Source organism: Babylonia areolata, chromosome 33 (assembly GCF_041734735.1).
Source record: "Babylonia areolata isolate BAREFJ2019XMU chromosome 33, ASM4173473v1, whole genome shotgun sequence".
Classification (NCBI taxonomy): Eukaryota; Metazoa; Mollusca; class Gastropoda; order Neogastropoda; family Buccinidae; genus Babylonia; species Babylonia areolata.
In genome coordinates, this window is record NC_134908.1 from 3,397,345 (window position 1) to 3,409,844 (window position 12,500).

Genomic DNA, 12,500 nt, shown 5'->3' on the forward strand with positions numbered 1-12,500 from the left:
TCCTCAACTTCCACGGGGACATGAGGACCAGTGGGGAAGGGCTGTACCTGTCGTCTTACAAGGACGACAACCGCACCATGTGAGTTGTTTTGTTTTGTTGTTTTTTTGGGGTGGGGGTTGTTGTTGGTGGTGGTGGTGGGTTTTTTTTGTTTGTTTTTTTGGGGGGAGGGTAGGGACTGTACTTGTCTTCTTACAAGGACGACAACCGCACCATGTGAGTTGTTTTGTTGTTGTTGTTGTTTTGTTTTTTTTTTGGGGGGGGGTTGTTGTTGTTGTTGTTTTTTTGGGGGGTGTTGTTGTTGGGTTTGTTGTTGTTGTTGTTGTTTTTTTTTTTGGGGGGGGGTTGTTGTTCGTTTGGATTTTTGTTTTTTGTTTGTTTTGTTGTTGTTGTTTTTTTTGGGGGGAAGGTAGGGACTGTACTTGTCGCCTTACAAGGACGACAACCACACCATGTGAGTTGTTTTGTTGGCTTGGTAGGGGGGGGGGGCGTGGGGGTGTTGTTGTTGTTGTTAACGGGGGGAGGGAGGAGGGGGGGCGTTGTTGTTGTTGTTGTTTTGTTTTGTGGGTTTCTTGGGTTGTTGTTTTTTTAGGGGGGGGGGTGATTTTTTTTTTTTTTTTTTTTTTACCTGTGTTCGGACAAGGACAACCGCATTTTGTTGTTGTTGCTTAGTTGTTGTTGTTGTTGTTTTGTTTTGTGGGTTTCTTGGGTTGTTTTTTTTTAGGGGGGGTGGTGATTTTTTTTTTTTTTTTTTACCTGTGTTCGGACAAGGACAACCGCATTTTGTTGTTGTTGCTTAGTTGTTGTTGTTTTTTTTAATGGGGGGCGTTGTTGTTGCTTTTTTTTGTTGTTGTTGTAGTTGTTGTTTTTTTCGGGGGATCGTGGGGGCTGGGGGTGGGGGTGTAGGGACTGTACCTGTCCTCTTAATAGGACGACAACCGCACAATGTGAGTTGTTTTGTTGGGGTTTTTTTTGGGGGGGTGGGGGGGGGGGTGGTTAGGGGCTGTACCTGTCCTCTTAATAGGACAACAACCGCACAATGTGAGTTGTTTTGTTGGGGTTTTTTGGAGGGTGGTGGGGTGGGGGGTGGTTAGGGGCTGTACCTGTCCTCTTAATAGGACAACAACCGCACAATGTGAGTTGTTTTGTTGGGTTTTTTGGGGGGGGTGGTGGGGGGGGGCGTGGTTAGGGACTGTACCTGTCCTCTTAATAGGACGACAACCGCACCATGTGAGTTGTTTTGTTGGGGTTTTTTGGAGGGTGGTGGGGGGTGGTGGTGGTTAGGGACTGTACCTGTCGTCTTACAAGGACGACAACCGGCACCATGTGAGTTGTTTTGTTGGGGTGTTTTGGTGGGTGGTGGGGGGGGGGGGGGTTAAGGGCTGTACCTGTCTTCTTACAAGGACGACAACCGCACCATGTGAGTTGTTTTGTTGGGGTTTTATGGTGGGTGGTGGGGGGGAGGGGGGGTTAAGGGCTGTACCTGTCCTCTTAATAGGACGACAACCGCACCATGTGAGTTGTTTTGTTGGGGTTTTTTTGGGGGTGGGTGGGGGGGGTGGTGGTTAGGGGCTGTACCTGTCTTCTTACAAGGACGACAACCGCACCATGTGAGTTGTTTTGTTGGGGTTTTTTGGAGGGTGGTGGGGGGGGTGGGGTTAAGGGCTGTACCTGTCCTCTTAATAGGACGACAACCGTACCATGTAAGTTGTTTTGTTGGGGTTTTTTTTTTGGGGGGGTGGGGGGGGGCGTGGTTAAGGGCTGTACCTGTCCTCTTAATAGGACGACAACTGCACCATGTGAGTTGTTTTGTTGGGGTTTTTTGGGGGGTGGTGGGGGGTGGTGGTGGTTAGGGGCTGTACCTGTCGTCTTACAAGGACGACAACCGCACCATGTGAGTTGTTTTGTTGTTTTTTTTGGGGGGTGGAGGGGTTGTTGTTGTTGGTGGTGGTGGTGGTGGTTTGTTTGTTTTTTTGTTGTAGGTTGTTGGGTTTGTTTGTTTTTTGTTGTTGTTGTTGTTTGGGGGGGGGGGGTTTAGGGGTGGTGGTGATTGTTGTTTTTTTTTTAGGCACTAAGCAGGTCTGCACATACGTTGACCTGGGAGATCCGGGGAAAAATCTCCACCCTTTTACCCCCACCAGGTCGCCGTTACCGAGATTGGAACCCGGGACCCTCAGGTTCAAAGTCCAACGCTTTAACCACTCGGCTATTGCGCCTGTCATACTACTGCTTCAATCACCGATATGTTTGACGGAACATCAAACACAATTCCTCAGTTTGGGAAGAAGACAAAAATGACTGCAGGATTCTCCAAGACAAAAAACTAAAGGTTATAAAATAAAGATAAAATAAAATAATAAAAACCTTTTTGGTGGTAGATGAATCCTCTTTGTTGAGTGGGATACGACGACGTTTCGAACCATGGGCCCCGTTGTCAAGTGATGAGGAGAGGACAGTGTGGATTAGGAAAGCCTGTGTGAGAAAAAGGGTGATGACATCTCACTACTTTCTCTTTTGATGGACCATGCACACTCGTGATTCCCAAAAACCTCCAGTCCTTATCCCACTACTACTATTACTGCTGCTGCTGCTACTACTATACTATTGCTGCTGCTGCTGCTGCTACTACTACTACTACTACGACGACGACGACTACTACTACTGCTGCTGCTGCTGCTACTACTACTACTACTACGACTACTACTACTACTACTACTACTACTACTACTACTGCTGCTGCTGCTACTACTACGACTACTACTACTACTCTGCTGCTGCTGCTACTACTACTACTACTACTACTACTACTACTACTACTACTACTACTACTGCTGCTGCTGCTACTACTACTACTACTACTACTACTACTGCTGCTGCTACTACTACTACCGCTGTGCTGCTACTGCTACTACTACGACTACTACTACTACTGCTGCTGCTACTACTACTACTACTACTACTACTCTGCTGCTACTACTACTACTACGACGACGACGACTACTACTACTGCTGCTGCTGCTGCTGCTGCTACGACGACTACTACTACTACTCTGCTGCTGCTGCTGCTACTACTACTACTACGACTACTACTACTGCTGCTGCTGCCTGCTACTACTACTACCGCTGTGCTGCTACTGCTACTACTACGACTACTACTACTACTGCTGCTGCTACTACTACTGCTGCTGCTGCTACTACTATACTATTACTGCTACTACTACTGTTGCTACTGCTACTGCTACTGCCATGACTAAACAACTCTCGCCCTTTCTGTGAGCAGATACCTGGCCACCACCCAGATGGAGCCGACCTATGCCCGTCAGGTGTTCCCGTGTTTCGACGAGCCGGCCCTGAAAGCCACGTTCAGCGTCACTCTGGTCAGACGTACCGACACTGACCGCCACTATATCTCTCTGTCCAACATGCCTAACGTTTCCTCCACAGTCATGTGAGTGGGTGGGTAGGGAGGAGGGGAGAGAGGGGGGTTGATGCACAGACACACGCGCGTGCGAACACAGACACACACACACGCACGCGCGCACGCACGCACGCACGCACACACACACGCACACACACACACACACACAGGCACACGTTCAGCATCACACGTCGTCAGACGGTACCAACACTGACCGTCGCTCCACACAAACTCGTAATAATAATAATGATGATGATGATATTAATGACAAGAATATAATGATAATGATGATAACAATGTTAACGCCACCACTGCCACCACTGCCACCACCACCAACAACAACAATGATAAGGACTGATAATGACAACAATGATAATAAAGCTCCCTGATAACCTCCGTCATTCTGATTCCCTCGCATCTTTTAAATCTCGTCTCAGAACTCACCTTTTCCCTCAGCCATAAGTTCAATTGTGGCAGGTCCACTTCCTTTGCGTTAGCTGTGCTTGACTAATGTGTGTATACATATGTATGTGTACATAACTACATGAATGTATATGAATGTGTATAGTGTGTGCGTGTGTTTATGTAAGTTTATGCTTGCCTATGTGTGCGTATGTGTTAGGGTAGCTGTTAGATACACATGTATGTTAAAATGTATTATGCGTTGTGTGTGTGTGTGTGTGTGTGTGTGTGTGTGTGTGTGTGTGTAGTCACATTTTGGTGTGTGTATGTAACATTGATGTAATGTTTTATGTTAACAAAAGTGATTTTGCAAAGCACCTAGGGCAGATTTCTGGATAGTGTGCTATATAAGTATCCATTATTATTATTATTATTATCATTATTATTATAGTAATAATAACAATAATGATAACAATAATAGTGATAGTAATAGTTGTAATGATAATGATAAGAAGAAGAAGAAGAAGAATACCACCAACAACAACAACTTCCACAGCAACAACAACAACAGTGATGATAATAATAATAATAATAATAACAAAAACAACAACAACGTGCTTTTCCTTCCTGTTCAGAGATGAGTCTTGGACAGCAGACACATTCAGCAAGTCGATGATCATGCCTACCTACCTGCTGGCTTTCATCGTCTGTGACTACAGCTACCTGTCAAACTTCTCCAAAAAGTACCCTGTTGAGGTAATTCATGATGATAATGATAATAATAATGATGATGGTGATGATAATAAGACAAGTCGATGATCATGCCTACCTACCTATTGGCTTTCATCGTCTGTGACTACAGCTACCTGTCAAACTTCTCCAAAAAGTACCCTGTGGAGGTAATTCATGATGATAATGATAATGATAATGATGATGGTGATGATAATGATGATAAGACAAGTCGATTATCATGCCTACCTACCTATTGGCTTTCATCGTCTGTGACTACAGCTACCTGTCAAACTTCTCCAAAAAGTACCCTGTTGAGGTAATTCATGATGATAATGATAATAATAATAATAATGATGATGGTGATGATAATGATGATAAGACAAGTCGATGATCATGCCTACCTACCTTTTGGCTTTCATCGTCTGTGACTACAGCTACCTGTCAAATAACTCCAAAAAGTACCCTGTGGAGGTAATTAATGATGATAATAATAATGATGATGATAATGATAATAAGACAAGTCGATTATCAGGCCTACCTACCTGTAAGCTTTCATCGTCTGTGACTACAGCTACCTGTCAAATAACTCCAAAAAGTACCCTGTGGAGGTAATTCATGATGATAATGATAATAATAATAATGATGCTGATGATAACGATAATAAGACAAGTCGATGATCATGCCTACCTACCTTTTGGCTTTCATCGTCTGTGACTACAGCTACCTGTCAAATAACTCCAAAAAGTACCTTGTGGAGGTAATTAATGATGATAATGATAATAATAATAATGATGATGCTGATGATAATGATGATAAGACAAGTCGATTATCATGCCTACCTACCTGTTGGCTTTCATCGTCTGTGACTACAGCTACCTGTCAAATAACTCCAAAAAGTAACCTGTGGAGGTAATTAATGATGATAATGATGATGGCGATGATAATGATGATAAGACAAGTCGATTATCATGCCTACCTACCTGTTGGCTTTCATCGTCTGTGACTACAGCTACCTGTCAAATAACTCCAAAAAGTACCCTGTGGAGGTAATGAATGATGATAATGATAATAATAATAATGATGCTGATGATAACGATCATAAGACAAGTCGATGATCATGCCTACCTACCTATTGGCTTTCATCATCTGTGACTACAGCTACCTGTCAAACTACTCCAAAAAGTACCCTGTGGAGGTAATTCATACTGCTGCTACTACTACTACTACTACTACTACTACTACTACTACTACTACTACTTAGCAATAATAATGATGATGATGATGATATACTACTACTACTACTTAGCAATAATAATGATGATGATGACGATAGCAATAATAATGATGATGAACACGATAGCAGTAATAATGATGATGATGACGATAGCAATAATAATGATGGTGATGACGATATACTATTACTACTACTACTACTTAGCAGTAATAATGACGATGATGATGATGATAATGATGATGATGATGATGATATACTACCACTACTACAACTACCACCACAGCTGCTGCTACAACTACTTTAGGTGTCATGGCAGAAAGGTTGAGGCGTTGGACTTGTGATCCATGGATTAAGGTTCGATCCCCCCAGTTTCAATCTGGAGTTGTGCTCCTGGGAAAGGCACTTTACTCTGATTTCCCTCTCTCCACCCAGGTATGAATGCGTACCTGACTTTGGTCTTCGGTCGGGTGAGGGTTAACTCTCTCCATACGAACGGCGAAAGAGACGACGTTAACAGCGTTTCAGCCCAATTACCACCATCAAAACATTGCAAGCGGAAGGCTCTTATACTGAAGAGGTGAATGTTGACAAAGAATACCACAATTCTGACGACGGAAGCGAAAGGTTGGGTCATTGAGACACCCACTGGACATCCGAGGGGTCTGTGTAGAGGAGAAGAGAGGACTGGCCGTACTGAGTGAGTTAAAACGGCGGAAGGAGCCTTAGACACAGTGGGTATGAATTCACTGCCCCCGATGGCCATAGAAGGGTATGGGAACCTTTAACCTTTTACTGCTACTGCTGATGATGATGATACTACTACTACTACTACTACTACTACTACTTCGCAAGTCCATGTGTGCATGTGTTCTTGCTCTTTTATGTCCATCATTTTATGGAAAGTCCTTACTTCTCCTTGCTCGTGACTATGTTATAATTCACAGTTTGTTTGTTTTTGTTTTTTACAGTATCATAACGTTTCTCAAATGTTTTGTTTCTTTCTTTATTTCTTCTAGACTCGAACCTACGCCCGGCCCAACCGAATCGCAGATGCCCGCACGGCCCAAGATTACTCCGTGGAACTGTTCGACTGGTTCGAAGACCACTTTAACCCCAATTATGAAGACTACTTGCCTAAAGTTGGTATGTGTCGCGTTTCACGTTCGCACTTGCATACAACCTGCCTCTTTCTTTAGTGTTACCTTCTTCTTTATCTTTGATTATGATTTTTATGTGAAATATTTTCTTTTCATTATATTTTACGCATGTGATGTGTTTTGAGCATTGTCGTATCTAACGAAAGGCGCAATAGAAATAAATTATCATTATTTTTATTTTTATTGTTGATGTTGTTATCATCATCATCATCATCATTTTTACTATTGTTATTATTATCATTATTATTGACCCACTGTGCCAGATCACATCCTAACGGACAATAGAAATGAAATGGTAGTAGTAGTAGTAGTAGTAGTAGTAGAAATGAAATGGTAGTAGTAGTAGAATCGTCAGCAGCAGCAGTGGAATCGTCAGCAACAGCAGCAGCAGTAGTATCGTCAGCAGCAGCAGCAGCAGTAGAATCGTCTGCAACAGCAGCAGCAGTAGAATCGTCAGCAGCAGCAACAGCAGCAGCAGTAGAATCGTCAGCAGCAGCAACAGCAGCAGCAGTAGAATCGTCAGCAGCAGCAACAGCAGCAGCAGTAGAATCGTCAGCAGCAGCATCTTTAGCATTAGTATTAGTATTACCCTCCAACCGTTCTGGATCACATCACAAGTGCAGCATAGAAATAAGATACTACTACTACCACTACTACTACCACTACTGCTACTACTACTACAGCAGCTGCTACTGCTGTTCTACTACTATTATCACTATTATCGTTATTATTGTCATCGTCATCGTGATTACTGTTGATATTATCATTGTTATGATCATCATTAACATCATCATCATAATCACTATCATCATCATCATCATCACATTCATCATCATCATCATCATCCACATACAGCTACACAACTTGAGGACTGGTAGTCACTGAACCACAGATAACATCATCATCGTCATCATCATCATCATCATCATCACCATCGCCACCGTCATCATTGTCATTATCATTATCAATGTAGACATTATCATGACTATCTACCCCCCTACAGACACTACACCGCCATCCCTGACTTTAAGGCTGGAGCCATGGAGAACTGGGGGTTAATCACGTACAGGGAGAGACTGCTGTATAATGCCATCATCATCATCATTATCATCCTTATCGTCATCATCATCATAACTAATATCATCACTATCTACCTCCCTTACAGACCACATCGCCATCACTGACTTCAACGCTGGAGCTATGGAGAACAGGGGGTTAATCACCTACAGGGAGAGACTGCTGTATAACCCTATCATCATCATCATTATCATCACTAATAGCATCACTGTCTACCCCCCTTACAGACCACATCGCTATCCCTGACTTCAACGCTGGAGCTATGGAGAACTGGGGGTTAATCACCTACAGGGAGAGACTGCTGTATAATGCCATCATCATCATCATCATCATCATTATCATCACTAATATCATCACTATCTACCCCCCTTACAGACCACATTGCCATCCCAGACTTCAACGCTGGAGCTATGGAGAACTGGGGGTTAATCACCTACAGGGAGAGACTGCTGTATAATGCCATCATCATCATCATCATCATCATCATCATCATTATCATCACTAATATCATCACTATCTACCCCCCTTACAGACCACATCGCCATCCCTGACTTCAACGCTGGAGCTATGGAGAACAGGAGGCTGATCACATCCAAGGAGAGACTGCTGTATAATGCCATCATCATCATCATCATCATCATTATCATCATCATCACTAATATCATCACTGTCTACCCCCCTTACAGACCACATCGCTATCCCTGACTTCAACGCTGGAGCCATGGAGAACTTGGGGTTAATCACCTACAGGGAGAGACTGCTGTATAATGCCATCATCATCATCATTATCCTTATCATCATCATCATCATCACTAATATCACTATATACCCCCCTTACAGGCCACACTGCCATCCCTGACTTCAACGCTGGAGCCATGGAGAACAGGGGGTTAATCACCTACAGGGAGAGACTGCTGTATAATGCCATCATCATTATCATTATCATCACTAATGTCATCACTATCTACCCCCCTTACAGACCACATCGCTATCCCTGACTTCAACGCTGGAGCCATGGAGAACTGGGGGTTAATCACCTACAGGGAGAGACTGCTGTATAATGCCATCATCATCATCATCATCACTAATATCATCACTATCTACCCCCCTTACAGACCACATCGCTATCCCTGACTTCAACGCTGGAGCCATGGAGAACTGGGGGTTAATCACCTACAGGGAGAGACTGCTGTATAACGCTATGTCCACGGCCAGTGACAGGTCCTGGGTGGCTGAGGTGCCGTCTCACGAACTGGCGCACATGGTATGAAAAAAGTTAATGTATGGGGTGGGGTGGGGGATGTGTGGTGTGTGTATTGGGGGCGGGGGGTAGGTGTATGTGCTGGAGGGGGTGGGGTTGCAGGTGTGTGATCCTGGGTGGTTGAGGTGCCGTCTCACGAACTGGCGCACTTGGTATGAAAAGAGTTAATGTAGGAGTGGGGGGGGGGATGTGTGGTGTGTGTATTGGGGGCGGGGGGTAGGTGTATGTGCTGGAGGGGGGGGGGGTTGCAGGTGTGTGACCCTGGGTGGTTGAGGTGCCGTCTTACGAATTGGCGCACATGGTCAGCAAAGAGTTAATGTGTGGGAGATGCTGGGGAGGGTTGGGAAAGAGGTGTTTAGGAGGTTGTGTGTGTGTTGGGGTGGAGGTGTTTGTGTGTGTTGGTGGGGGGGGGGGGAGCAGCATTGGCGTGGTGTGTGATCCTGGGTGGCTGAGGTGCTGTCACACAAACTGGCACATATGGTCTCTAAACAGTTAAATGTGTTTGTTTGAGTTTTGTTGTTGTTGTTTGTTGTGGTTTTTTGTTGTTGGTTTTTTTGTTTGTTTGTTATTTTTTTTTTTTTTTTTGGGGGGGGGGGGTTGTTTTTTGTTGTTTGTTTGTTGTTGTTTTTTGGGGGGGTACTTTGGGGTGATTTGTTATGTTTTTTAGGGGGGGGATGTTTTTGTGTTGTTGTTTTTTGGCGTGGGGTGTTGTTTATTGTTGTTGTTTTTATTTTTTGTGAGTGTTTGTTTTTGTTTGTTTGTTTTTTTGGAGGTTGTTGTTTTTGTTTTTTTTTATCTGTGGTGGGGGTTGGATTGGTTGTAGTTAAGAGTGTGGGGGAGGGGATAGTTGGGGGGAGTGTTGGGTGTGTGTGTGATATGTGGGTGGGTTGATCCTGGGTGGGTGAAGGTGCCGTCCCACGAACTGGCACACATGGTAGGCAAAGAGTTAATGTATGTGTGTGGTCTGGTGTGTGTGTGTGTGTGTGTGTAGGTGTGTGTGTGCTTGGGGAGGGGGTGGGGTGTATGATGGTGGTGATGGCTGTAGTCATGATGATGACGATGATGACGAAGAATAAGAAATCGATGATGATGATGACGATGACGATGATCACGAAGAATAAGAAATCGATGATGATGATGACGATGATAACGAAGAATAAGAAATCGATGATGATGATAACGATGATAACGAAGAATAAGAAATCGATGATGATGATGACGATGATGATGATGACGATGATAACGAAGAATAAGAAACCGATGATGACGATGATGATGATGACGATGATAACGAAGAATAAGAAATCGATGATGACGATGATGATGATGATGACGATGATAACGAAGAATAAGAAATCGATGATGAGGATGACGATGATGATGATGATGACGATGATAACGAAGAATAAGAAATCGATGATGACGATGATGATGATGATGACGATGATAACGAAGAATAAGAAATCGATGATGATGATGATGACGATGATAACGAAGAATAAGAAATCGATGACGATGATGATGACGATGATGATAATTATGAAGTTGATAATGATTGCTGTGTGTGTGTGTCCAGTGGTTCGGCAACAAGGTGTCTCCCAAGTGGTGGACTTGGCTGTGGCTGAACGAAGCTTTCGCAGACTACTGGGAGACCTACGTTGTGGAGCAGCTCTACCCTGCTTGGAAATCGGTCAGTGTGGGTGTGGGGAGGGGGGCAGGGGGAGGGGGGCAGGAGAGGGTTGGAGGGGAGAGTGGAAGAGCGATTGTGGGGGAGGGGTGGTAGGGGGGGAGGGAGCAGACTGTGTGTAGGTCGGGGGGGGGGGGGGGGCTGAACGAGGCTTTTGTAGACTACTGAGAGAGCTGTGTTGTGGAACAGCTGTACCCTGCTTGGCAATCGGTCAGTTGTTTGTGTGGATTCATGTGTGTGTGGCGGGGGGGGGGTTGTTGGTGGGGGGCGGGGGGGGGGCTAGAGGCATCTGGAGGAGTAGGGTTAGGAGTAGAGGGGAGGGGCGGTTGCGTATGTTGGTTGCATGTGTCTGGATGTGGGGGTGTCGTTTTATCATAATTTTTATGATGATAATAAGTAGTAGTAGTTTTGATTGATTGATTTAGTTAGTAGTAGTAAGCGTTGTAGTAGTAGTTGTCGTAGTAATGGGGTTAAGGTCATATTTCGCAGAAACCCACTCGCGCATGCGTGTGGATGCGGTTGTTGCAGCCAACGAATGCAGAAGAAAACGAATTCGTTTATGGTTATTGTTGTCGTTGTTGCGTTATTGTTGTTGTTGTTGTTTGGTTGATTGGTTGTGTATTTGGTTTTGTTGTTGTTGTTGTTGTTGTTACCTGATTGTTGGTTGGTTAAGAATAAGAATAGGAATAAGAATAACTTTATTATCTCCAACTGGAGAAATTTGGTCACGTGCATTATCACAACATAGACAAGTAAATAACATGGGGAACATAAATGTAAAAGTCAACAACAGCTTTTACGAATATTACGAAGACACAAATGTAAAAAAAAATATCACATACACCGTTTCATACATACATCCACACACTGCAGGTAATAACTGGTATTCTTACTGTAAAAACAGAAAGAATTAAGAAACATTACTTTGAATATAATTATAAGCATAGCCTGCTATATTGCACATTGATTATAATAGACAGATAAGATAAGAAGGTTGGTTGTGGATGTTGTTACTGTTTTGCCTCCTCCTCCTCCTCCTCCTCCTCCTCCTCCTCTTCTATCTTTTTCTTCTTTAAAATGGGGATACTTCTTTTAACTCTTTCCATACGAACGGCGAAAGAGACGACGTTAACAGCGTTTCACCCCAATTACCATCATCAAAATATTGCAAGCGGAAGGCTCTTATACTGAAGAGGTGAATGTTGACAAAGAATACCACAATTCTGACGACGGAAGCTAAAGGTTGGGTCATTCAGACACCCACTGGACATCCGAGGGGTCTGTGTAGAGGAGAAGAGAGGACTGGCCGTACTGAGTGAGTTAAGGCTGTCGCGAGTTGCATCCTGTGGTGGTCTGTTCGGGAGCATTTGTGTCCCTTGAATTCTTAACGGCGTGTCCTGTGCGTGAACACAGCGCAGGCCTCCAAGGGTGGTGCAGGATTGTTCCCAAGGGCGCGGGGGGTGGAGACAGTGCTTCTCTGGGTCCTCCCCAGCACCTACGGGTGTTTCTTTTTCTTCTTCTAAGCATTATTGTC

At 44.1% G+C, this 12,500-nt stretch overlaps 1 protein-coding gene across 3 annotated transcripts in view; it reads left to right on the forward strand.

Moving 5' to 3' along the window:
* The window catches only part of LOC143277263 (uncharacterized), a 165,988-nt gene that overhangs the window by 87,336 nt on the left and 66,152 nt on the right, over positions 1 to 12,500 (forward strand). For all 3 annotated transcript variants that reach the window (XM_076582051.1, XM_076582050.1, XM_076582052.1), the window contains 6 exons: positions 1 to 79; positions 3,279 to 3,446; positions 4,454 to 4,574; positions 6,801 to 6,927; positions 9,134 to 9,282; positions 10,856 to 10,969. The exon at positions 1 to 79 is cut by the window's left edge and continues 159 nt beyond it. In XM_076582051.1, coding sequence (XP_076438166.1) covers positions 1 to 79; positions 3,279 to 3,446; positions 4,454 to 4,574; positions 6,801 to 6,927; positions 9,134 to 9,282; positions 10,856 to 10,969 — 758 coding nt within the window. The remainder of the gene's footprint in view (positions 80 to 3,278; positions 3,447 to 4,453; positions 4,575 to 6,800; positions 6,928 to 9,133; positions 9,283 to 10,855; positions 10,970 to 12,500) is intronic.